This window comes from Miniopterus natalensis, chromosome 17 (assembly GCF_054644295.1).
Source record: "Miniopterus natalensis isolate mMinNat1 chromosome 17, mMinNat1.hap1, whole genome shotgun sequence".
In the NCBI taxonomy this organism is placed as follows: Eukaryota; Metazoa; Chordata; class Mammalia; order Chiroptera; family Miniopteridae; genus Miniopterus; species Miniopterus natalensis.
The window spans coordinates 7,945,260-7,970,831 of record NC_142097.1 but is presented as its reverse complement, the minus strand read 5'-3'; the positions used below and the strand labels follow the sequence as shown (position 1 = coordinate 7,970,831).

At 38.1% G+C, this 25,572-nt stretch overlaps 1 protein-coding gene across 1 annotated transcript; it reads right to left on the bottom strand.

Moving 5' to 3' along the window:
- Positions 1-74: 74 nt before the first annotated feature.
- On the bottom strand, positions 75-24,281 carry LOC107544524 (myosin-4). Its single transcript, XM_016222422.2, has 38 exons — positions 24,078-24,281; positions 23,847-23,990; positions 23,313-23,469; positions 22,557-22,584; positions 22,337-22,454; positions 21,824-21,916; positions 21,609-21,672; positions 21,394-21,492; positions 21,167-21,270; positions 19,270-19,408; positions 18,557-18,675; positions 18,308-18,457; positions 16,238-16,408; positions 14,378-14,687; positions 12,922-12,992; positions 12,267-12,354; positions 12,067-12,184; positions 11,626-11,749; positions 11,406-11,542; positions 11,024-11,279; positions 10,080-10,322; positions 9,585-9,761; positions 9,217-9,362; positions 8,865-8,955; positions 8,393-8,782; positions 7,527-7,653; positions 7,010-7,128; positions 6,691-6,887; positions 5,238-5,421; positions 4,990-5,155; positions 4,765-4,889; positions 4,181-4,489; positions 3,381-3,584; positions 1,914-2,039; positions 1,653-1,823; positions 1,463-1,567; positions 1,265-1,360; positions 75-227 (listed from the first exon to the last, which is right to left on the bottom strand). The coding sequence occupies exons 1-38, from the start codon at positions 24,279-24,281 to the stop codon at positions 75-77; spliced, it is 5,823 nt and encodes a 1,940-aa protein (XP_016077908.2).
- Positions 24,282-25,572: the final 1,291 nt, after the last annotated feature.

The window sequence follows — 25,572 nt, the reverse complement described above, 5'->3', positions numbered from 1 at the left end:
CAGCGACATGTGACAGTGACAAAGAACTTCACATTTTGTGCATGTCTTTGGTCACCTTTCAGCGCTAGAATGAATTACTCTTCACTTATGATTTTTGTGTGAACCTCGCGGCTCTTCACCCGCAGCTTGTTGACCTGGGACTCGGCGATGTCAGCCCGTTCCTCGGCCTCCTCCAGCTCGTGCTGGAGCTTGCGGAACTTGGAGAGGTTGACGTTGGATTGTTCCTCCTGAGAAAAGAAATGCATTAGAGAGTTAGAGAAAATTTGACATTTCTGATTCTTACTGCCTTTGTTACGAGAAGCAGCTATGGGATTTGCTTCATGAATGAGAAAGCAAAAGGTTCTGTTATTTGGCAACGTACTTATTAGTGGCACATCATCCCACATACTCAGTGAACAAGTGGGCTTACAACCCCCCTGCTCCAGCTTTCTTACTTAACTCTTCCTGGCAAACTTAAGATGCTACAGTGACCACAAGGAGATCAGCATAGCAGGAGTCTGAATCAATCTTGTTTCTATGAAACAAACTTAAAAAAGTAGGTGCAGTGGTAGTATTGGTTGCGGAAGCCTTAAGAAAGGTTTCAGAATTAACAGGATAAGAAAGATAAGTGTATCCAAAGGAAAAAGAAATGCCTTGAGATGGATTTATCACAAAGTTAAATAAAAGTTAAACTTCAGAGCCCTCATTTGCACAGTCCCTATGAGTGCTGGTAATATAGGACTTCCAGATGAGAGCTGTAGAGTGTTCTAGATAGGAGGGAATTGGGTTGTAACCAAGCAGCATTTCTGTATGAACATGTCTGGAAAATTGCAGAATAAATGAACTTGAATCTCAAAGGCTCCAGTAATTTGTGATAAAAATTTCTCATTCTAAATAAATTCTCATTTTCTTTTTTTTTTTAATCCTCACCCAAGGATATTTTTTCCATTGCTTTTCAGAGAGTGGAAGGGGGAGAGAGAGAAACATTGATGTGAAAGAGACACATTGATTGGTTGCCTTCTGCATGTGCCCCAATTGGGGCTGGGGAGCAAACCTACGTGCCCTTTGGGTAGAATCGAACCCAGGACCCTTCAGTCCACAGGCCGATGTTCTAACCACTGAGCCATACCAGCTAGGGCATAAATTCTCATTTTCAAACCTAATTTTGTATTCCCCATTTTACGTTCTTTGCCTTAAAGAAAGACTCTTAAATTATATAAACTTCAGGATCCACAAAACCTGGACTTGCTCCTGAACCCTTCTGTCTCACTGTGAAGATACTCACAGCCTCTTCAGCTTGTCTTTTATAAGCTTTAACTTTGGCTTGTAATTTATCCACCAAGTCTTGCAGCCTGAGAACATTCTTGCGGTCCTCCTCGGTCTGATATGGAAAGGGTAGCAAATAGATAGTGTCATTATTTGAAAACAACTCATTTTTATTTTCTTGAAAATAAAATTTGGAAGATATGGAAAGGTTGGTCACCTGGTAAGTGAGTTCCTTCACTCTTCTCTCGTGTTTGCGAAGACCCTTGACTGTCTCAACATTGCGCTTCTGTTCATTTTCAACCTCATTTTCAAGCTCTCTCACCTGGGAAAGAACAGAGGTGCTCAACAATTGGCTGTAACTAGCTGTGTGAACAGGCTGGGAATCAAATGAAGTGATGGAAACCCACTCTGGCCTCCAGTTTCTGGATCTGCTTCTTCCCGCCCTTCAGGGCCAGCTGCTCAGCCTCATCCAGGCGGTGCTGCAGGTCCTTCACTGTCTGCTCCAGGTTCTTCTTCATCCGCTCCAGGTGGGCGCTGGTGTCCTGCTCCTTCTTCAGCTCCTCGGCCATCATGGCCGCCTGGTTAGGAATAAGACGTAATCAGTTGAGGGAGCTGAGCTAGCTTATCAAGATTCAAGTTTGCCCACTACTGCGTTGCCCTCTGCTCACATCAGTGATGGCCTTCTTGGCTTTTTCTTCTGCATTGCGAGCTTCCTGGACAATGTCCTCCATCTCTCCCTGGATTTGAGAAATGTCTGTCTCCAGCTTCTTCTTGGTGTTGATCAAGCTGGTGTTCTGTTTTAAATTAATGAAAAAGGGAAAATGCATATTTAATTATAAATATTTGCATTGTCAATTTTATTAGTGTACATAGGCATAAATTGTTGGCCAAAGAAGTGTTCAGAATAAAAATCAAAAAGTTGATTGTAAGTTCACGCCTTCTCTTCCTTCTACTCATATTTCTGTTATTAAAAATTCTCTTGAATTCTTCCAGGTAAATTTTAATTTTTGATATCAAAGATATTTGACAATTTATCGGTGGCTGCATGTAAGCATAAAGCACTATCTCTGCCCCAAGAAAAAATTTAAAGTATTGTACCATGAAGCACCATACAGCCGATGAAAAACTGATTATTAATTTTTAGGTGTTCATTCATGTTTGTTGGCTTTATTGAAAATTTTCAGTGCATAAGTTGCATCATTATTGGTTTAAAGAATGATTCAAGAATCTCTTATGTTTTGGAAACTTGACAGTATTTGAAATATTCTGTCAATTCAAGGATACCAATAGTGAGCAGGAAAAATGTTATATTTTAATTTTAATTTAAAATTATTTGTAGTATGTAATTTTAATGTTTCTGTGATGGTTATTTCCTTATATTGTAACTTTTAAAAGTATACAGTAATATGTGTTTATTGTAAACATAGTAGAACATATAAATTAGCAAAAACAGAGACAAAGAATAATTCTTATACTCTCACTCCACTTATAACACTTTTGTTTATCCTTCCGATGTTTTCTGGATGTTTTTAACAAAAAAAAAGATCATGCTTATATATTATTTCTAAGTTGCTTTTATCACTTACTATATATTGTGAACATCTTTCTGTGGCAATAAATGCATACTACAATGGCCACTTATTAACTATTGTGAAGATAGACCACCATTTATGTAACAAATCCATACAAATGCTGAGTAGCAGTAATGATTACTTCCATGAGTTTGAGCTTAAGAGCTTTTTTTATATCCCATGAAGTTAGCTTTATATGCACACGTGATACATAAGTATTACGTGGGCATATTCTTTCTCTTTTTTATTTGCTTATCTTTTTGCTGTTTAGAGTTGCAAGAGACAAGATGGCCACCAATGTTGTATATATGGTTATTAGTAGGGGGACTTCTGTGCTTTTTTAGTAACGCTTCTAGAACTCAAAATATTTCCTATTGACATGATTATGCCAGCCCATAAATGTACTTGTGAACCATCTAGGCCCTACTATGTACTTACTGATGTACATTCCCAGAATTCCAAAACCTTGCCAAGATCACTTCTGACTTTATGAACAAGATTATTCTCTCAAATTGTCTTCAGCTTCAGGGAGTGCATTTGTTCATCTATAGTCTTGAATCTCACCTGGGTGTGCAAGAGTTGCACACGTTCATTAGCATCCACAAGCTCTTGCTCTGCCACCCTTCTGCTTCTCTCAGTCTGTTCCAGGGATGCCCTTAGCTCTTCAATCTCAGCCTGCATCAGGTTAGCTCTGCGCTCAACCATGGCCAGTTGTTCTTTAAGGTCATCTTGGCTTCTTATGGCATCATCCAAATGAAGCTGAGTGTCCTACACAGAAGGAGAAAATGACTCTTACTCATGCTCCAGTTAAAGCAAATACAAATTTAGGATCATGTACACACGTTGATCTTAATAACTTAGATTATGATTAGATAGGAAAATTCTGTAAGTCCCTTTAATGACAAATTCTTTGTAGCCTAGGGTAGCAGTTCTACTCAAAAGAATATGATATTATATTATTTTTGATCCTGAATCATATAAAAGTTCTATGGTGTAAGCTAAAAAAATTTGGATCAGGAAAGTATTCTTAGAGATCAACTAGTCTAATGGTATCATTTTATGTATACTGAACAAATGAAGTCCAGATAAATGAAGTGATTTATGCAGTAGTGTGTAACTGAACTCTTTCATGATTTCCTGTCTCTTCACCCTTCACCATTTTGTCTTCTCTTCACATGACAAAAATAAACTCTGTCCTGGTCTTTCCAGAATTAAGCTATTTTTTAGCTGTGGACATAAAAATTTCAACTGATCACCATATTATTTGGATGGTTTATGGCACATAGTCCTCATACAATACTAAAATTTGAGTTACACAATGACACCCAGACTGTATGACACCATGTGTGTTTATCCCAAAGTACCTTCAGTATTCCCTGTGTGTTCCTGTAGTTCCTCAGGGCCTCAGCAGCCTGGCGGTTGGCGTGGTTCAGCTGAATTTCCATTTCATTAAGGTCTCCTTCCATTTTCTTCTTGATCCTCAGGGCATCATTTCTGCTCCTGATCTCAGCATCTAGGGTGCTCTGCATGGACTCCACAACTCTGAGATGGTTCCTCTTTAGCTGATCAATTTCTTCATCTTTTTCAGCAATTTTCCGGTCAATCTCAGATTTCACCTGATTTAACTCAAGTTGGATGCGAAGGATTTTGCCTTCTTCGTGTTCAAGAGATGCCTTTTGAAAAAGCAACATTTAGGTTACTTAAATGTAAAGTTCAAAGAGCGCTTTTTTGTGTGCATTATGATCATTTCTTTAAGAAAGCATTTAAAAAACTCACAGGTTTTCATACATCTTAATTTAGCCTATTAGTTCTGCATTCCCAAGGTACAGTTCAGTATTTCTTACTGAATTATATGAGTTATCCCCTAAAAGTTTGCAACATGATCGATCTCAGTTGCTATTAATTTTTCAACTTATTTATAATGTATAGGTGAGCAAATGAAATGTACCTCTGCTTCCTCTAGGGCAGCCTGTAGTTCACTCTTCTCTTGATCTATTTGTTTTTTTATTTTCTCCAATTCATGGATATGCTTTCCTCCCTCTGCAATTTGCTCAGTGAGGTCAGAAATCTCCTCTACGTATAATAATAAAATACCAAATTCATTTGAGAAAAATGAAAAATTGGGAAGATACCCTCCTACCATTTTTGAAATAGAATGATTATAAAGACTCACGCTGTAAATTCTTATTCTCTCGCTTTAGTGTTTCAAGTTGGTCTAGCGATTCCTCATAGGCATTCTTGATCTTGAACAGCTCAGTGCTGAGAGAACGGGACTCCTTCTGAGAGGCCTCAAGTTCAGCCTGAGTTTCCTCCTGCTTCTGTTTCCATTCTGATAGGACCTGAAAGCAGTAAATTGTCAGCCAATGCATGGAGAAAGGGTGACCAAGTAAACATGGGTAAAGTTTAAGCAGGCTGGGCCACCTTGTCAAAGTTCCTCTGCTTCTTGTCCAGGGCTGCACAGGCAGCATTGGTTCGCTCCACATCAAGCATGAGGTCCTCCACTTCATTCTGGAGCCGCTGCTTGGTCTTCTCAAGGGAGGCGCACTTGGCGTTCACGGCTTCTACATGTTCCTCAGCATCCTGCAGACGCTGGGCCAGCTTCTTCCTGAGAAGTTGGTTAGTATAAGTGACTAACAGCAGAGTCAAAGTTATCCCAGGCAACTTTATAAAGCTGCTGACTAAGAAAGCATGTTTTCCCAACATTTTTTTGTCTACAAATCATCAAGGTTTTCTAAAATATCTTCTCAGTATGCATTTTATCTCTTCTAGAATTCTGTTTTCCCTAGTGAATTCTTATCTTTATCTCAGGGGTTGTCAGACATATTTATGAGGCTTTGCTTGTGTGTGAGAGAGAGAGTGTGTGTGTGTGTGGTGGAAGAGATGGAGGTGGAGAAAAAGAGATTGATCGAGTTTAAGCACTTTAGCTGACTGAGCAATGGGAGGATGTGAGGCAGGGTGAGGAAGAAGTGACAACCATGCACAGGAGTCATATCATCAAAGAATGTTAGTATTGAATAGGATCCTTAAACATTTCCTTGTATGGTCCTCTTTACAGATGAGGAAACTGGCGTGGAGTGACATGTTCAAGGTCATACAACTAATCAGTAACTTTTTGGGTTTCTTTAGCCCAGAAAACAAATATTATTCCATTATTGTACTTCCCAAATAGTCTCCAATTTTACTGCTCCTGTCACCAGCCCACCTAATTCACGACCTCTCCTAGCCCACACTCTTATCTAGAATACTCCCTCTGCAGATGCTTGCCAAATCCTCTCATTCTGTCCAGTCCTAACAACTACTGAGATAAATCAAATTTAGGGAAGCTTCCTTCACTGGGAGATTCCAGGTGTAACTCCCATGAGTTTTATCACACAAATAGTGTGTGCTATTAGTGAATAAACTCATTGATGCTGGTTGTTAGTTAAATGATGAAAAAGTATGATAATCTTATTCTGAATTTCCAATACTCTAGAGACAAATTGATTAGTGTTAATTATAATATTCATAACTATATATCTGTACCAGATAGTCTCAATGTCTCCATTTTTCCTTATATTAAAGGGAATTAAGTCTACTTAATTCATAAAGGGCATACTGATAATTATTCATTCATTTTGGTGGAAAGAAATTTAAGATGCTTTTTTAATAGACCAGAATGGAGAGAGGGCTCTGGTCTTGGCCCATTCTCCAGTGGACATACATGGGGCTGTAAGAAGGAGAATATGTTGGAACCCATCACTCTGCAATAAAATAGTCTGAAATCCTTTACCTATTTCTTTGCCTAGAATATTCTGTGTTTTTAATTTTTCCTTTGCTGTTTTTAAACTTTAATTTCTTCCTGCCCGCCCCCACCCCCAACTCCAAGAGCCTGTACTTGGCCTCCTCCAGCTCCTCTGTGCGCTGGATGGCGTCTGTCTCGTATTTGGTTCTCCACTGGGCAACCTCGCTGTTGGCCTTGGACATGGCTCTCTGCAGCTCCGCCTTGGCTTCCTGCTCCTCCTCATACTGTTCCCGGAGCAGGTCACAGTCGTGGCGGGAGGACTGCAGGGCGTGGGCCAGGGCGTTCTTGGCCTGAACCAACCAAAAACCGTGTAAGTTTACGTTCTGATCATCGATATTCTCTATGTGAAGTTCCATAGTGTCTCATATTGCAACGTTCAAGTCATTGATAGTATCAACTGGAGAATTCTCACCTTAGACTCCTCTTCTAGCTGCCTTTTTAATTCCTCAATCTGTTGTGTAAATGCTTGTTTGCCTCGGGATAGCTGAGAAACCAGAGCATCTTTTTCATCTAGTTGCCGTGCAAACTCACCTGTGAAAGACAAAACGTTGAGGTGCTTTAGTTCTGTTGTCTCAGTGAAGAATACGTTAAAGAATGAAATGACATTAGAACTCTCTCATTTCATATGATGGAAAGGATAACTCAAGAGCTCTGATGCTGTCAAGAGGACTATTTTCTTGCTCTTTCAAAAATGTGTGAGTTGGGGGTTTTTGAGTAATGCTGAGGCAACAAAAAGTTTCTTAGCCCAAGGAGACAATTTTTTCCAGTTATAGCTTATAAGTCTGTTTTTACCACCTTACAATAAAAAGATGAAGGGATAACAAGTCAGTGGTAAGTGGAGGTACATGACTTGTCTTTGATAGGTACACAGCGGTTGAAGCTTGCCTTTCATTCTTCACTCCACAGGATGGCCATATTTATTTACTGACCTGATTCTGTATGCAAACGTGCCCTCTGGGCTGACAATTCATTTATTAAGCGTTGTTGCTCCTCTTCCTTTGTTTTCACTTCACTAAGCTGGTCCTCTAGTGTGCGGCACATTTTCTCAAAGTTTATCTGTGGGTGGAAGTACAAAGCAGTAAGATGCTATGTTTCTATTTGTATGTCTGGGATTTGGAGTCTGTAAGTACTTGTGGGAAAGGGATTGAGTCCATTCTCTATCAGTCTCAGAGTCCTGCATGGTGCCTTGGATGCAGAGACATGTAATTTTGCCTGGATGAATAATTGATTGTGAAAATGATATTGGAAATGATTAGAAAATATGAGCATCATTTAGATTCTACACCATGTAGAGTATGATTTTTAGATAAGTTTTTTTCTGTAATTGCATTCTTTCACAGTATCAGTGACAAAGTTTAAAGTGATTTCTACATATATAAATGAAATTATTCAGTTCAATATAGTGATGCCTGCCCGGCCAGGTGTGGCTCAGCAGTTGAGCATCAACCTAGGATCCAGGCGATTGGGGTTCGATTGCCGGTCAGGGCACTTGCACGGGTTGCGGGCTCGATCCCCAGTCAGGGGTGTGCATGAGGCAGCCAATCAATAACTCTCTCATCATTGATGTTTCTATCTCTCTCTCTCCTTCTCCTTTCCCCTCTCTGAAATTTCTTTCTCCCTTTCTGAAATCAATAAAGATATATTAAAAAATATATATAGTGATACCTAATAGGAATAATTTTAATATTTGAGATAACATCTAAAATTTGTACAGTTAGATTAGATTGGCACGTGTAAACTTGATCATTTTGAATTGTTGCAAATAAAGGTGAAAAGGGGATAAGTTAATAAATACCTTGGCTTTGGAGACAGTCTCCATGTTACTAGCAAGGTCATCAATCTCCATCTTCATCTCACTCTTCTCCTTCTCCAGCTTCTGCTTGACCCTCTGCAGGTTGTCTATCTGCTCCCCAAGTTCAGCCACACTGTCTGCGTGCTTCTTCCTCAGCGTGGCTGCTGTGGCTTCATGCTGCAGGGTGGCCTCCTCCAGGTCCCTGCGCATTTTCTGGAACTCAGCCTCCCTCTTCTTGTTCATCTCAATCTGGGCTGAAGTTGCCCCACCAGCTTCTTCCAGCCGCTCGCTGATCTCCTCCAGTTCCCGGGAGAGGTCCGAGCGCTGTTTCTCTGCTTTGGCCCGAGAGGCCCTCTCTGCCTCGATTTCCTCCTCCAGCTCCTCAGTGCGAGCCTGGAAGTGACATAACATTAATGGGAATTCATGGCAGTTTTGATTCCTGTAATGCTTAGAAAAGGTGGAATTTATGACTTACCTGTAACTCCTTGATCTTCTTCTGCAGCTGCATCCCAAGAGCCTGTTCATCTTCAATCTTGCTTTGCAGATTGCTCATTTCAAACTCTTTCCTGTTAGGAAAGCATCACATTAGCTCACAGTCAGTTCTCTTACCAGTTTTCTTGTCTATGTATAATTGAACGTATTTATACTGCTGGTGTTGAGGAAGTGAGTAGTACATGCTTTACATGTCAGTCATCTACTATTTTCATTAAATAAAAAGTGAAAGATGTCTCTTTTACCATGTGCCATGATGTAATATTTTAGAGATCTTTAAAGCATATATTTCATCTGAACTGACAATTAGAAGGTTACAATTGAATTATACCCACTTTTTTATTTTCTCATCAAGTTGCTGTTTGTCATTTTCTACATCCATTGTGGATTCTTGGGCCAATTTTAGGTCACCCTCCAGTTTTCTCTTGGCTCTTTCTAAGTCCATGCGAAGTTTCTTTTCTTGTTCCAGAGATCCTTCAAGCTAAATTTTTAGTGGATTTAATTTATTTTAGATCTTAAGCACTGAACCCTATGTTACCAGCTTTCAAAGATACACTGGAGAATTTTAAAAGATACACCAAATTGCCTGAACTTTAATTATTATTCCCAAACCAGTACTTAAAAGCTTATGAACATCATTTATGATTATGTGTTACAATTGTTTATTTCATCTTAAGGGAAAACACTTTGGTTTCACACTCACATCATCCACTTGCTGCTCTAGCTTGGTTTTAGCTTTGGTCAGGGTGTTGACTTTGTCTTCTTCTGCCTGCAGGTCATCCAGGGTCTGCTGGTGGGCCTCTTGGAGGGCCTTCTTCTCCTTGGTCAGCTTGGCTATGGTTTCGTCCAGACCTGCCATTTCTTCTGTAAGGTTTTTCACCTTTAGATTTGAAAAAATTACAGCAATGTTAATGACATCCTGCTCTTACAGTCTTGATGAAAAACATGCTAATATCTTAGGAGAGTGTCAGCCTGATGGAAAAGGGAAACTACAAGCTAACCCAGGCCTATGTAGCTGAAAAATATGGGAGATAAAGGTCAAGGTTTATAGATAGAAATGGCAAAGACTAAATAGTTGACATACTTATGACTATATTTTCTTATCATATTCAATAATTTTAATATAAACTTTCAATTAAAAATGCTTTAGTAACAAGCTAGCACTTGCAAATACTCTAAAATGGGTCATGATTTGTACCTTGTTCTCTGTGGCGTGCTTTTCCTTCTCGACCTTGGCCAGTGTCAGCTCGAGGTCGTCAATGTCTTTCTTGAGCTCTGAACATTCATCCTCCAGCTTCCTCTTCTTGGCCGTCAGCTCGGCATTGATCTCTTCCTCATCCTCAGCTCTCTCTGTCACCTCCTTGATTTTGGCTTCAAGCTGGATTTTGGCTTTGATCAGCTGGTCACATCTTTCCTCTGCATCAGCCAAGCCTTCAGCTTCCTAAAGGGGGAAATGAAATATTTTCATTTGTCTAAGTTATATCTGCAAATGCACAATTTATTAACAGGTAGAAACTTCAGCGACTCAACCAGTTTGGTCAATACATATGCCAACTAACTTGATAATTTTTAAAAACCGGAAGGAAAAAAACGTTAATAATTTCAAATATACTGATTAAATATAATAATAAATTTCCTCCAAATATCCTTACATGGGAGGTCAAATCAGGAAAATGAGCTTTTTGGCAAATCTGCACCTCTGCTACTTTGAAAAGTACTTACTCATTCTAGGACTCAATTTTCTTATATTTGAGGGTGATTGATTTAGCCTTTTTTTCTCTCCTGGTAAAAACAACATAACTTCAATTTTATCCACAAAAATATTCACTAATGAAAGAACATTCTAATCCAAGAGAAGGTTCTATAAAGAAAGGAAATTGCCTGTGGATATTTTTATGACTTTGCTCACTGATGATCAAACTATGTATGAATGCATATATGAACATATGCAGCATAATTTGTGACTTAGTATCTATTGCTTCTTTAGGTCTGAGTCTTGGTATTTTTGAAAGGCAAACAATTATAACAAATGTTTCAGTGGAGACCATTTATTTATAAGCCTTAAATTTAAAAATTCTCATGTCAAGTCAAATAGTGATTGGATGATAAGATATGGCTGAACTGTGCATGTATAATACTCACAGACTGAACTTGGAGCTGTAAGTCATTTTTCTCTTGCATCAGAGTTACCATTTTCTCTTCAAGTTCTTTCCTTTTTGCCTCTGATTTAACCAGATCATCTTTGGCTTTCTCAAACTCTTCCTTCATGTTGGCCATCTCCTTCTCTGTCTCCGCACTCTTGAGGAGGGGCTTGATCTTGAAATACAGCTTCATCCAGGGCCAGTGCTTCACATTCATGAAGGCACGGACATTGTACTGGATGCAGAAGACAGACTCTCTATAGGAAAGAAAAAAAGATGAAAATGAAAAGGAATGTGGAAAGTGTCCATTCCTCAATAAAAGTAATGACTTCATTGGATTCAATTATTAAAATGTGGAGGAGGACTTGTACTTGGTCCCTCACCTCCTCTCCATCATCTTCCTGAACTCCACCCTCATCAGGAACCCTCTGCACACAGCTTGAGTGCGTGTGATGAGTTGAGCCAGTTTATCATCTCGCATCTCCTCTAGAGTTCCCAACAGGCCAGCTTTAAAGAAAACCTTGCCAAAGAACATTTAAATATGTTATTTTCATTTCCAAAAGAAATGAAGTTATGATAGATAGAAATTTGCATTGGTAGTACCTTGGTATGACCAAATTTATACTGGGTGTGGTCAATGTCAATAGACCCTAGAAGTTTCTCAGAAGCCTTCTTGCTGTCAATGAACTGACCCTCTGGGATAGCACTTGCATTTAGAATCTTGTATCTGTCAGAATAAAAAGGATATTAAAATGTGGTTTATTTTCACTGAAATAAAAAAGGTAGAACTCTTGGTAGCTGTCATTGACAAAATTATAGATTGATTTTTGGAGGAAAAAATTACATTCAAATAAACAGTGCTTTTGTAAAACTTTGAAGATATGATGAAAAACTTATGATCATATAAACCAAGACTTCTTTCTTTTATGATCACCTTTCAAATAATTGCATTTTAGTGTTTAAGGAAACGTTGAAAAAATTTGAAATGTGGCAATTTTGATACAGACTAGGCACATTGAAAGGGATAACTAATAAGACACAAACCTTTGTTTGAAGTCTGCATAAACAATTCTGCTTGGGAATCCCTTCCTGCAGATGCGGATGCCTTCCAGCACACCGTTACACCTCAGCTGGTGCAGGACAAGTTCATGTTCCATGGCCCCTAAAAGAAAGATATGCTTTGTTTCTAAAAGTCTAATGAAAAGTCACACTGGAGTCTTATTTGGATATCAGAAATATCTTACCAGGAGTTTTAGTTTCATTGGGAATGAGACAGCGCACAAAGTGGGGGTGAGTGCTCTTCAAGTTGGTCATCAGCTTATTTAAATTCTCCTATAAAACCACATGAAAAGTTTAAAAATAATTTCTAGTGGCATTTACATGAGAGTCCCTATCAATGATCTATAGTTACTGTGCTCTTATTTCATGTTTTAATGAGCTGTCTCAATGAAGAACAAATTATGACAGTTGAAATCATATACATGGCGTACAGATAGAAAATTATAGATTACACAAAACCATTCAACTTCATTTTATTTTTCTCAAGCACTGCCAATCAGAGAAAGTTTGTATTGAGACTTCGGTCATATGAAATAGATGTAACTGAATACAGTGGTAGCTTTTAAGAAAGGGTTTGACTTCATGCGAAACTTGCTTAATACCAGATCTTTTAGATTTGGGGCTTAAAGAGGATGTGGTTTACTTATCATAAGGTTTGATGTGAACAGACACACTTTGGGTCCTCTTGTTAAATTTTAACTAAGGCATTCTTCAGGTTATTTTTAGTACATCACAGCTTTTTTTCCTGTTTCACCACAGATTTCTTTTACAAAATTTTAAGTTATAATAATTTAATTTCTTTACAAAAGTAATCATTTGGAATCCAAGAATATACTGTACCCTAAAAAGAGCTGACACTGTCTGGAAAGAAGAACCCTTCTTCTTGGCACCTTTCTTTGCACCACCACTGTCTGAAAAATAAAATAGAAAAATTACAATTATTTGCAACAGCCTTTTAAGTAATATGCATAGACATTAGGACTGCCAAAATTCCCTTTGTTTGGAATTTAAATTTGCACTCATTCATTTGTATTATTCTTATTCTTTCCATTTCTCTTCTTCAACTCTAGATTTGGAAAATTATAAGCATTGGCTCACATTATGAGCATTCAGGAAAATAACAAGAAAAGAACTGTATGTAAAGGGTAGATTTGGGGAAGGGATGGGATTTCTTCAGTTCAAGTCAGCAAAGTCTATCCCCTGGAGGAGGGTCCGGGAGACAGAATAGTAAGGCCTCCGTAGTGCACACATCTCCCTGAAAAAAGGCAAAGTTACGTGCTTGGTCCTAAGTAGGTGAGCCTCTGCTAACCTGCAGGGAAGTCCTATTTTCTCTTTGCCCGTGCTTTCATACTGTTACTTCTAAATGTGGTCTGAGGTGACTTAAAAGAACAGAATTGTAATTTCTCAAGCTAGTGTTTTGACAAAGAATTTCCTCGTCTCCAACTTAGCTGGATCCTTGAAGGAATCAATACTATTAAAATGGTAGAAATGAGCTGTGTGATTCTGAGCAAGTCACTTAACCTCTCTGAGTCTCTGTGTTCTTATTGGTGCAAGGAGGTTATGGACTAAATGATCCATAATGTCAATTTTAGTTCTGAAAGTCTATGATTGTAAGACTGTACCACACTTATTAAATATACTTCATTTCATTAGATCCGTATTAGCCAGTATTTTCATGTTAGGTTTTGATATAACTATATCTCTGGTAGTATATTTCTAATTTGTGGCTCTAAGAGCATGTTTATGATACTAAAAATGCCCATAAGTAGATGAGTGAAAAAGAAGTTGTAGTACCTTTACACAATGGAATACTACTCAGCTGTAAAAAAACAAGGAAATCTTGCCTTTTGTGACAGTATGGATGAATCTGGACAGTATTATGCTAAGTGAAATAAGCCAGTCAGAGAAAAGACAAATACCATATGTTTTCACTCATATATGGAATCTAATGAACAAAATAAACTAACAAACAAAATAAAAACAAACTCATAAATACAGAGAACAGACTGATAGCTGTCAGAGGTCAGGTGGGTCGGGAGGCTGAGTGAGAAAGGTGAAGGGATCAAGCAAAAAAAATCCCAAAACTCATAGACATAGACAACAGTATGGTGATTACTAGAGGGAAGGTGGTGGAGGGAGGAGGAGGGGGTAAAGGGGGGATAAATGGAAATGGAAGGAGACTTGACTTTGGGTGGTGAACGCACAATACAATATACAGATGATGTATATTGTACAACTGAAGCCTATATAATTTTATTAACCAATGTCACCCCAATAAATTCAATTAAAAAATGACCTGCTTCAGCAGTTTGAGCCCCAGAGAAGAGGAGAGACAGAGTCTTCAACCCAGATTTCTGGTAAAGTGCAAGCACGGTCTCGTTCAGGGGGTCCTTGTTCTTGTCAAGCCAGCCAGCAATGTTGTAGTCCACGGTGCCCGCATAGTGCACCAGCGAGAAGTGAGCCTCAGCCTTGCCTTTGGCAGGCTTGGGCTTCTGGAAGTTGTTGGACTTTCCAAGATGCTGTTCATACAGCTTGTTTTTGAAGGAGGTGTCTGTGGCCTTGGGGAACATGCACTCCTCTTCCAGGATGGAGAAGATGCCCATGGGCTAAGAATAAGAAAAAAGGTACAATAGTAATGAGTCCCTCAGAAAACAGTGTGCTCTGATAATTTATGTACTTGATGAGAACCTGAAAATATAATGTTCCAAAAGAAGATTTGGGATGAAGAGAAATTGAATAGGCATGATACTACTTTGTTGCCTCTTCTCTACTACTGAAATGTAAACAGTCATGTACCAAGGACAAATGGGAAGTATGTTTGCTAGAAAGACTCCATTTAAAAATAACCCATCTGTGCCACTTGATAAACTTTATGTTCAGAGTATAAAATTAAATTCTGAAACTGACATTTCAAAGCTGGATTCTTTCTTCCATAAATGTATATATCTAAATACTTTCTTCCCTACTGACAAGGGAACTTCCTTCACCTCAAATTTAGACATGACAAAAATATGAAGAGAAGAAAAATTATGGGTAATGACTAGAAATGATCCAGTCCCAGGAGAAATATGCATCTCATGTATATCATTAAAACTCTCTGTACTCTAAGCTATGTTCCCACCACTGTGGAGTTAAATGATACTAATATAGTTTTGCTATGAAAGCAGATTGACCCTTTTCAGTGGCAAATTATATATGAAAGCCTGATAAAAATTCAACATTGATGATTTTGCTTTAGTCTCAAATTGTCTCCCAAAAACTAATTTGAGTGTTCCAGAAACTGAAATACTACAGAAGAAAACAAATGCTTTTCCTGAGAACTATATAGTTTTGATGAATAGTAGAGATATTATATCACCAAAGTAAAAATCTTTTCCCCAAATTGGGCAGACCTAGTCAGCCTTTCGGCTCTCACCTCTCATATTTTTATGAATTTTGATATTACTATTGAAGTTTTCCTACATGGCAGTAGCATTTACTCTTCCCACTGATTAGGGTAGGATTCATACATAACCATATGTTTTATTGTTATCGGTAGGTATACGATGAGCTCCCACTACACTTTTGAGAGCGTTTAATGATTGCTTGATGAGTTTTAACATCTTCAGAACTGATATAACTATTGCTCTACCCCTTGATAATAGGGAATTTAAGGCTTATATTCCAGATAAGGCTATAGAAAGGTTTATTTATTACTCATTGTCAACTTACTCAGTAGTCATCATAGTCTTAATAACTGTAACAATTGAAGAGTTAACTTTCCAAACTTTAAGACATCTTGACATATCCTGCCTTGATACGCATGAAGGATGGTACATTCACAATGCACCATCATGGGTTCACCGGGGTTAATTACAATACTCAGAGGACTATCTGTAATTTCATTTCTTTCATATGCATGAGATCATGTAGGAATAACAGTGAGGGAAAATGAAGTGATTAAGTGGGATAAACGTGACTGTGTGTGTTGTAATCATTTTTCTACAAATTACTTTTTAATAACGGATCACTTGTGACACACCTCACAACTGATCAGAGTGCACAAATATGCCATAAAATACTACTGCTTGTTCTTTGAAAATTGGAATTGCAGTTAACCATAGGAAGATGGACTATTTGTTCTTTATGTTTTGAAGGCTTGAAAGGTCATACATACCTTCTCAATGAGCTCAATGCAGGCAGCCAGGTCCATCCCGAAGTCAATGAACTCCCACTCGATGCCTTCCTTCTTGTACTCCTCCTGCTCCAGCACGAACATGTGGTGGTTGAAGAACTGTTGCAGTTTCTCGTTGGTGAAGTTGATGCACAGCTGCTCCAGGCTGTTGTACTGTATAGGAAATTACTCATAACTTACATATTGTATCTACAGAGCAGCTACTAAAATTTCCTTCTGAATTTAAGGCATTTGGTATATTAAATTACTAAGATTCAGATTGTTTTCTTAATATCTGACATAATTCTAAACAAAGGAGAATTGACTTCTCAGTACTTTGCTTTCCAAGTAACTGCCTGAAATCATGCATATGAGGCAAAATGCTGTTAAATGAGGACATCTTTTAAATATCCTCATTTAATTTAAAAAAGTGTTTTTCTTAAAATTAAAGCTCATCTGCTTTGATCCAGGATTGATGTTGATTATTTTAACCATTCATGGACCAATTTTGAGACTTCTAGATTTAAAAGACTAAAACTTTCTTTTCTGTTTATACCTATTTACTAGTTGTCATATCTCTTCAAAGACCTTTCTTTAGCACAAATCTCATTTTGTACTTTTTTTAATAGGTGAAGATTTTAATATCCCTCTTTCAATAATTTATAGAAAAGGTAGGCAGAAAATCAGGAAAGATATAGTAGACGTGAATGACAGTATCAGCTTCACCTGACTAATGTTTATAGAATACTTCACTCAACCATCTGTAGCAGAGCACATAATTTTTTCTTTTTTATCATATAAATTTTAAATCTTTAATATAACATATAAAGTACTTCATAATCTGGCTACCCACCTCATAATTTTTAAGCCTTATCTCCTGAAAACTCACCACCTTTCACCACATCATGCATCCCTTTTAAAAAAAATTATTGAATTTATTGTGCTGACATTGGTTAATAAAATTATATAGCTTTCAGGTGTACGATTCTATAATACATCATCTGTATATTGTATTGTACATTCACCACTCAAAATCAAGTCACCTTCTGTCACCATTTATCCCCCCTTTGCCCTGTTCTACCTTCCCCTACTCACTTTCCCTTTAGTAATCACTGTACTGTTGCCTGTATCTATGAGTTTTGTGTGTGTTTTTTTGCTTGATCCCTTCACGTTTTTAACCCAGCTCCCAACCTCCCTCCTCTTTGACAGCTGTCAGTCTATTCTCTATATCTATGAATCTTTTTCTATTTTGTTAGTTTATTTTGTTCATTAGATTCCACATATAAATAAAATCATATGGTACTTGTCTTTCTCTCACTGGCTTATTTCACTTAGCGTAATACTCTCTATGTCCGTCTATGCTATTGCAAAGGGTAAGATTTCCTTTTTATGGCTGAGTAGTATTCCATTGTGTGAATGTACTACAGCTTTTTTATTCACCCATCTAGTGATGGGCACTTGGGTTGCTTTCAGATCTTGGCTATTGTAAATAATGCTTCAGTGAACATAGGGGTGCAGATATTTTTTTGAATTACTGTTTTGTGTTTCTTTGGATATATCCCCAGAAGTGGAATTGCTGGATCATAAGGCAGTTCTACTTTTAATTTTTTGAAGTAACTCCACACTGCTTTCCACAGTGGCTGCACCAATCTGCATTCCCACCAACGGTGCACAAGGGTTTTCTTTTTTCCAAATCCTCTCCAGCACTGTTTTTTAATTTTTAAATTGAATTTTTTTGGGTGACATTGGTTACTATATAGGTTTCGGGTGTACAGTTCTATAATACGTCATCCACATGTTGCATTGTGTGTTCATCACTCCAAGTCAGATCTCCATCCATCACCATATATTTCCCCTGTACCTTCTTCTACTTCCCCCCAACCCCTTTTCCTCAGGTAATCACCGTGCTGTTGTCTGTGTCTATGAGTTTTTTTTGTTTTTTGGTTTTTTGCTTAATTCCTTCACCTTCTTCACCCAACCCAGCAATCTCCCCAACTTGTTGTTTGTTAATTTTCTATGCTTTAAATAACCGAGGATTTGCATTTGCTAATTTTCTATAAGTTCATTACTCACATCAAAGATCTCAAAGCCAGCGATGTCCAAGACCCCAATGAAGTACTGCCTGGGCTGCTTGGTGTCCAGCTGCTGGTTGATGCGGGTGACCATCCACAGGAACATCTTCTCATAGATGGATTTGGCCAGAGCACCCACGGAGTTGGTCACCTTCAAGAAAAAAGTTAATTTAGTTTTTGAATTGAAAACAATGATGGACCCTTAAGGTCTCCTGTAGCTAAAATGAACCTGGGGGTTTATGTCGTTTACCTGCTGCACAGTCTGGCCTTTGGTGACATACTCGTTGCCAACCTTGACCCTGGGGTAGCAGAGGGCTTTGAGCAGGTCAGCGGAGTTCAGACCCTGGAGATAGGCTGCCTTGTCAGCAACTGCATGAACAAGGTGAAGATGGTGAAACTGATCAAGGCTTATACAATTGAAGGTGTGGATGACAATGACAGGAAGAATTTATGCTTGAAGAGTAATATGTACAAATATAGCATAACCTATTTGCTGATATTGCTTCAAAATTGCCACCTTTCATACTAAGTTTAGTCATTTTTTTGAGATGATAATTTGGAACTTGGGAAATTAATGCTCTGTGTGATATTTAAAACATAGCTAAAGTGGGCCACAGATTAAAATAATTTGAGAAACTCTAATCTAAGGGTGTAGTGACAGCAACATTTAGATTTATTATTTTTTTCTAGTGCATGTGGGCAAAATAGTCACAGAAGTAAAAAATATTTTAATCAAATGGCAAATACTAGCTTGCTATAAGTGAATTAAAAATGGAATGGGCAGAAATCACAACTCCTCAAATCTGCTTAGTCATGTAAAACACCGGGTAGTGCATCATTTCTTTTACCTCATACTTTTCCCCATCATCAGATATCTTAAAGGAAGTAAAATCATGGTCTGTGCCTTTAAGGAGCTGATGATGTCATTTCTGTCAATTGAAAGATATCAGCAGGGAGGTCTACCTTCAGTGCCATCTGGCTCAGCTTGCTCTTCCCTTTGCTTTTGCTTGAATTTCATGTTCCCATAATGCATCACAGCTCCTGTGAGCTTGTAGATGGCCACCTTTTCATCAGCGCTGAAACCCAGGATGTCCACAGCACTCTGAAAAGAGTTGAATTTAACTCACCTCACAGTTATCCTCTTGGCAGACTCAGGATACTCCCACTTTTTTCTCATCACGCCTTGTCTCATATTTGACTAACACTTTTCAAAACGCACTCATATTCATCCCTATTTTGTTCTACATAGCAACACCAAGAAGTATAAATCAGCCTTCCTGCAGAGCCACGTGGACAGACAGATGTTATATAACTTACGCACACTCACCGAGCCAGGACTCGGAGCCATGGCTGTGGGTAACAAGGCCATGCTTTTCCCATTTCTCCACATTATTAGCCTGGCCTTGCTGCGCATGCTTCTGACTGTCTCACGGCTTTTTTGCTCTTTTCTGCAGCCTCACAGTCTTTCTGTTAGCTCCTCCTCCTACAGTGTCCTAACCTAATACCTAATCAGAGCCTACCTTTCCGCCCTAATGGGCAGGAGGGATGGAGCTGGGAAAAGGACATGAGGACAGCAGCTGTGGCCCGAGTGTTTCTCCACATGCCTGTCTGCTGTCAGGTCACAGCCTAGCTGACCATGAGATACCTGGCAGTGAACTTGACCTGTTCGTTACTCATGTAGGGAACCGACATCTGTGGAAAGAACTTTCTCCCTATATTGAAATATTTTGTGTCCTTTTCCTCTGTCAGGTTTTTATTCCCTTCCTAGTTGCCCATGCTAGGCTTTGGAAATGCTTTGAAAGGCTTGGGGCAGGCCTCAGGGAGGAAGGTAGGTTTATTTACCACTGTCTCCTAACACCCTTGCCTCAGATTATTGCCTTCCAGTCCCAGCTCACTGACTCTACCTGTCTGTGGAGCTTAGACATTATTACAGAAGTCCTGGAGCAAGACTACTACATTTTTTAAACTTCTGACACTAGCAGATATTTCTCAACTCCGTATCACATTTGGACATACGAATATAATAATAAGCTGTAGAGAGTACGAGCTGATATTTACAAGATAAAGGTACACGAACAGCTCACGGACTCCCTGAAAATAATATTTTAAAAGAAAAGTATATTTGCAAGCAACTTTAAATCCTATCTTGGGAATGTTGGGATATTCCCATTGGTATTAAAGTTAATAATCAAAGAAGATTGATAATTCAGAAATTCAAAAACCCCCACAAAATATGTATAAAAAATTAGTTACAGTAATAATCCTTTAAAAAAGAGGAGGGAGAGAAAATCTATAGTTCCAAAAATAAATATAAAGGCTTCATGGAGTCCTAAAAAGAATATTATTGAGGTAGACAATCCATTTCTCCTTATACTGCATAGGGAGCCGAGGCTTATATTATTAGTCCATAGAGGTGTATTCAAAACAGATGCTGTGTTTACATCTGATTATAAAGGGACTGTGGGAATTTCATATTCTGTTACAAAAATTTTAAAATATTGTAGCTCTTTCTCTGTTTCTTGGGTCTAGGGTCTGGCATAAAATAGAAGAGGAACATCACTATTGGAGTATAAAAATTGACTGAAAATGACTGATAAGATAAGAAAAAATAATAAGTCAGATAGCTAAGGAATGACAAAGACCTAACATTTATTACAGACATTTAAAATATCTATACATATCAGTGGGCAGGGGCATTAAAATACCTTGTAATTTTATTCCAACGGTAGGAAATCCTGAAAGGTAGTATTGCCTGTTTGTACTCCTTCTACTAATGCTGTCTACTTTAATAGAGGAGAGAGGAGAGTGTTGTACACTAGAAAATGAATTTTCCTTTTCTTGCTTTGTGTCTGTTACTTACATCTGTGGCCATCAGCTCTTCCTGATCATCAATGCTAGGCACTGTGATTTCACCTTGACTAACAAAGGCAAAGTCATATGGATTGGTGGTGATCAAAAGCATTTCTGAATACATGGAAGAGAATAAATATAGACAGAGTTACTTTGGTCATATAAAACATTTCAGAGGGACTTCTTAGAAAAGCTGTCATTATTTCTTGGTAGAAATCAATCAAAGATACTTCTTACCAATAAGCTCTGGTTTCTTGTTGGACATGATTTGATAAAATATGTGGTAGCTTCTTTCAGCTTTTAGCTGGAAAGTAACTCGGGACTTCTCTAGCAGATCTAGAAAGTGAGATTAAGCACATAAAAAGAAAAGGCCACAGTGGAAAATAGATAAAAATAAGATTTTTAATTTATACCCGAAAGGAGAAGATAACCACTTATATTTGTTAACTTACATGTTTCAATATCTGCAGAAGCCAGCTTGCCTGTGGCACCAAAATGAATCCTGATGAATTTACCCTTAAAGAGGCAAAGGAGAACTTATTGTACATATTAAAAGGCAGATGCTAGTTCTTTAGCTATGGACAAATAGATGCAAAAGATATTACTATCAGATGTATAGAAGAGGCGGTACTAATTCTCACATGAAAAGGAAGACCAAGAAACTTACAAAACGAGAGGAGTTGTCATTCCTCACGGTCTTGGCATTTCCAAAGGCTTCCAGGAGGGGGTTGGCACTGATGATTTGATCTTCAAGTGTCCCCTTAAGAGAATTGAATAAGATAGATAAACAAACCCTCCAAAAGATGAGTTGCGGGCTGTTAAAGTAACTTCTCACTGATATTCCCCATTCCCTTCCTCCCCCTTTGCAGTGGTCTGTAACTTGTGGATGAGGTTTTCTAAAATGAGTGAGGAGGAGCAGAACAGATTGTGGGGAGGGGGCACTCCAGTGACGTGGTCTTGATTTCCATATCCTTCAGGCCCACCTATTCCTCCTGATTAAATGGTGGTGAGAACTTTTGCATATTGAACCTGCCAATATATTTCATTCTCTCAAGTTCTTCCAAGAGTTATTTTCCAAATCTGGCATTGCATACAACTGGTTGCCATGATTCTGAAGTACTGTGGTCACATTATAAATAGTCTTTTAGTTCTTCCATCCTCAAATAAACATCATACCCACCTGCAGTTTGCCACCAGAAGCAGCATCCTCTTTTTTCTTCTCTCCGGTAACTGCAATTGTTGCAAAGTACTGGATGACACGTTTGGTGTTCACAGTCTTCCCTGCACCAGATTCTCCGCTGTCAATTTCAGACAGATGAAAAAGTCAGAATCTAATCTGTAGTAGTAACTACTACAGGGATCAAAACTCAACAGAAAATAAAGACATGAAATGTGCATACGTAATCAGGATGGACTGGTTCTCACGATCTGCAAAAGAGAAACCGAAACCCAAGATGTTTTTAAAAAACACAGGACTTGGCACATACTTGTAAACACAGTACTTGTAAACTCAAACTTGGTCTTTTAAAACTCCCCAGTCATACAAAAGTAATAACTATATCAACTGGTGCTTTGCTATTTTCACAAATACTTTAAAAAAATAAGTAGCAAAAGATGTGCTAATTAATCAGTGTTAAACTTCCACTACCTTTAATATGATAAAATATATAATGTATTATTTCACCGTAATAGCTATGTGAATAAACTATCACTATTAGGTGAATGAATATTAGTTTCATGTCCCGTTAATCACCTAGTTCATAGTTCAAAATCCTGTCATGATATTAATGTCCAATCTAAGTTTTAATATAGTAATTGTGATAACTTCTCAGTATGACACTTCAAAGTTTACTTTTTAGAAGAGATAATATATTAGCTATAATTAAAATGCATTGTTGACCCCTAAATTTAGTTAATTTTGAGCTGGAATTTGTGTTAATTAATTTGGATTTTAGCATAGAAATCTAAGCAAAATTCCTTATGTGTTTGGAATTGGTACATTTTATTTTAAATATATTTCCCTAACTTTATTAGTGCTATCATTATGTTTGTGCTGAACAATTTATTTTCTAAGTACTGGCCCTATGTCTTCTGTGTTATCAGTATACAAATATTTTATAAGTGGCTATAGAAGTTGTAATTATGGACTCGCTCACCAGTCAGCATGAACTGATAGGCATTGTCAGAGATGGAGAAGATGTGAGGTGGGGCCTCCTGGCGTTTTTTGCCTCGGTAGGCAGACACCACCTCGGGGTTATACACCGGCAGCCACTTGTAGGGATTGACAGTGACACAGAAGAGGCCCGAGTAGGTCTGTGGGAAATGACAAGATAGCTCAATCAGTAGTCACCTCATTAATCTGCCTTGGAAATATGGAGAGAGGGATCTAAGTACAGCATTTAAGGGACCTAAGCTTTAAGTTCTCATAATGCTTAATGGTTTTGTCCATTTGCTGCCTCCTCCTAACACCCACTGCTTCACAAAATGCTTCAGCCTTCCAACTAATCCAGTATCAAGTAGATAGCTTTCCACATGCATATTTTCAAATACATTAGAATTTATAACACTAACCAAATGATTGGTCTTAAGATAATATTGCAGTAGCTGATTCTGAAAATAAAGTCTTTAATTTGTTTTAGCTAACACAGTTCATCGAGTTATTGAAAAGTAATGTCAAAGGGGGCGCTCACGTAGATCATCCAGGCTGCATAACGCTCTTTGAGGTTGTACAGCACAGCAGGCTCATGCAGGTGAGTCATCATGGCCATGTCCTCAATCTTGTCATATTTGGGAGGGTTCATAGAGAAGACTTGATCATCCTTAACTGTGACAGTCTGTTAAGAAAAGAAGGAGCCAGTGTGTATCAACTGAGTAGTAGAAAAGGATCATTTATGCCTCTCCCTCTTTTCTTTTTAACTCACAGCTCCAGCTTCAGTCTTAGCTGTCACTTTCCCCGCTTCCCTGCTCTGCACTGTTGCTTTCACATAGGCCTCCTTAGGATCCACCACAAAGACAGAATTCTTGGCATCAAAGGGCTTGTTCTGGGCTTCAATTCGCTCCTTTTCAGGTTTTCGGAGATAAGGAGCAGCCTCCCCAAAAATTGCCATCTCAGCGTCGGAACTCATGGCTGCGGGTTATTGATGGCAGCACAGCACAGCACCAGGAGTACCTAGAGGGAAGAAGCAGAGTTGGACTATGACCCAGGGTGTGAGTGGGCATTGTCCTGTCACTCTCAACGTTTGGTTAGTGGGCTTCACTGGCCATGCTTATTTCCTCACTCTTGCTTTTAGGGATCACTCCTGTGTACTATGTAAAGGTTCTGAAAGATTATATCATTGATTTGAAAGTCTTATACTGGTAGCTTAATTTTTGTGACATTTTTAGCCTCCATTTTATCTTATGTATCAATTGAGAAATGTGGAGGAATTGACATTTAATCAGCAACATTTGTAATGCCCCAAGTGTGTTCAGAATCTTTTCCTGCTTGCTTTTCTTTTCTTTCCTTTTTCCACACTCCCCCATTTTTTGACATTGTGATGACACAAAGAAATAGAAAATAACTGTTAAGAGTGGCTTTACAATATAAATGAACTTATTTAAAAACACTCAATTATTTAAGCATATTTTCTTGCCTCAAATTATTAAAGTTGCATGTATAAACTGTGTAAAAAGATATTAAAGTTGGATGTATGAAAGGTACATTTGTTCTTTGAGGACATAGCCCAGGTCGAAAGCACCTAATAAACACAAATAAAGACCTAGTTAGCTCACAATTATTAGGCAATTAAAGGGGAAAGTAAGTACAACAAAAGCTGAAAATCCAACAAATGATTTTATCCTAAGTCAAAATTATATTTTATTCTTAAATTGTGTAAAAGTCAGAAATAGTGTCTAAACAAAGGATAACTAAAAATTTCTTGGAGAAAGACATCTGAAGTTGTAATAAAATGTTTGTAGCGATTGTATACTTTTAGCCTATACTTCTCATTGTTTTTAGCTGGATTTTAGCATACAGATTCTTTTTATCTGATTCTTATTATTTTAGGTCTCTTTCTCTCAGTCCCTCCTCTTATTTAAAAAATACCAATCCTCTAAGTATCTCTTCTGAAATAGATAGCCAGTATAAAGGGTCAAGCCAAAATAAACTTAAATTTTTCCCACTGACAAATTAATTGTGAGAAAATAGATCCTCTGCCCTGATGGCAAGGACAGGATGAGTGACCAGAGTTAAAGAAGGTCACCTTTGTGGAGCAGAAGAGGGACTGGTTTGTGGAAAGGAGTGCCTTGGTTGTCAACAACAAGAATAGCATCAACCTTTTGTAAGCTTTCCAGAAGGAGTCTTGATCAAAACTTCCCTCAACTTGCAATGTTAGATATGGAATTTGCTACAAACTATATCTCTAAAATCAATGTAGT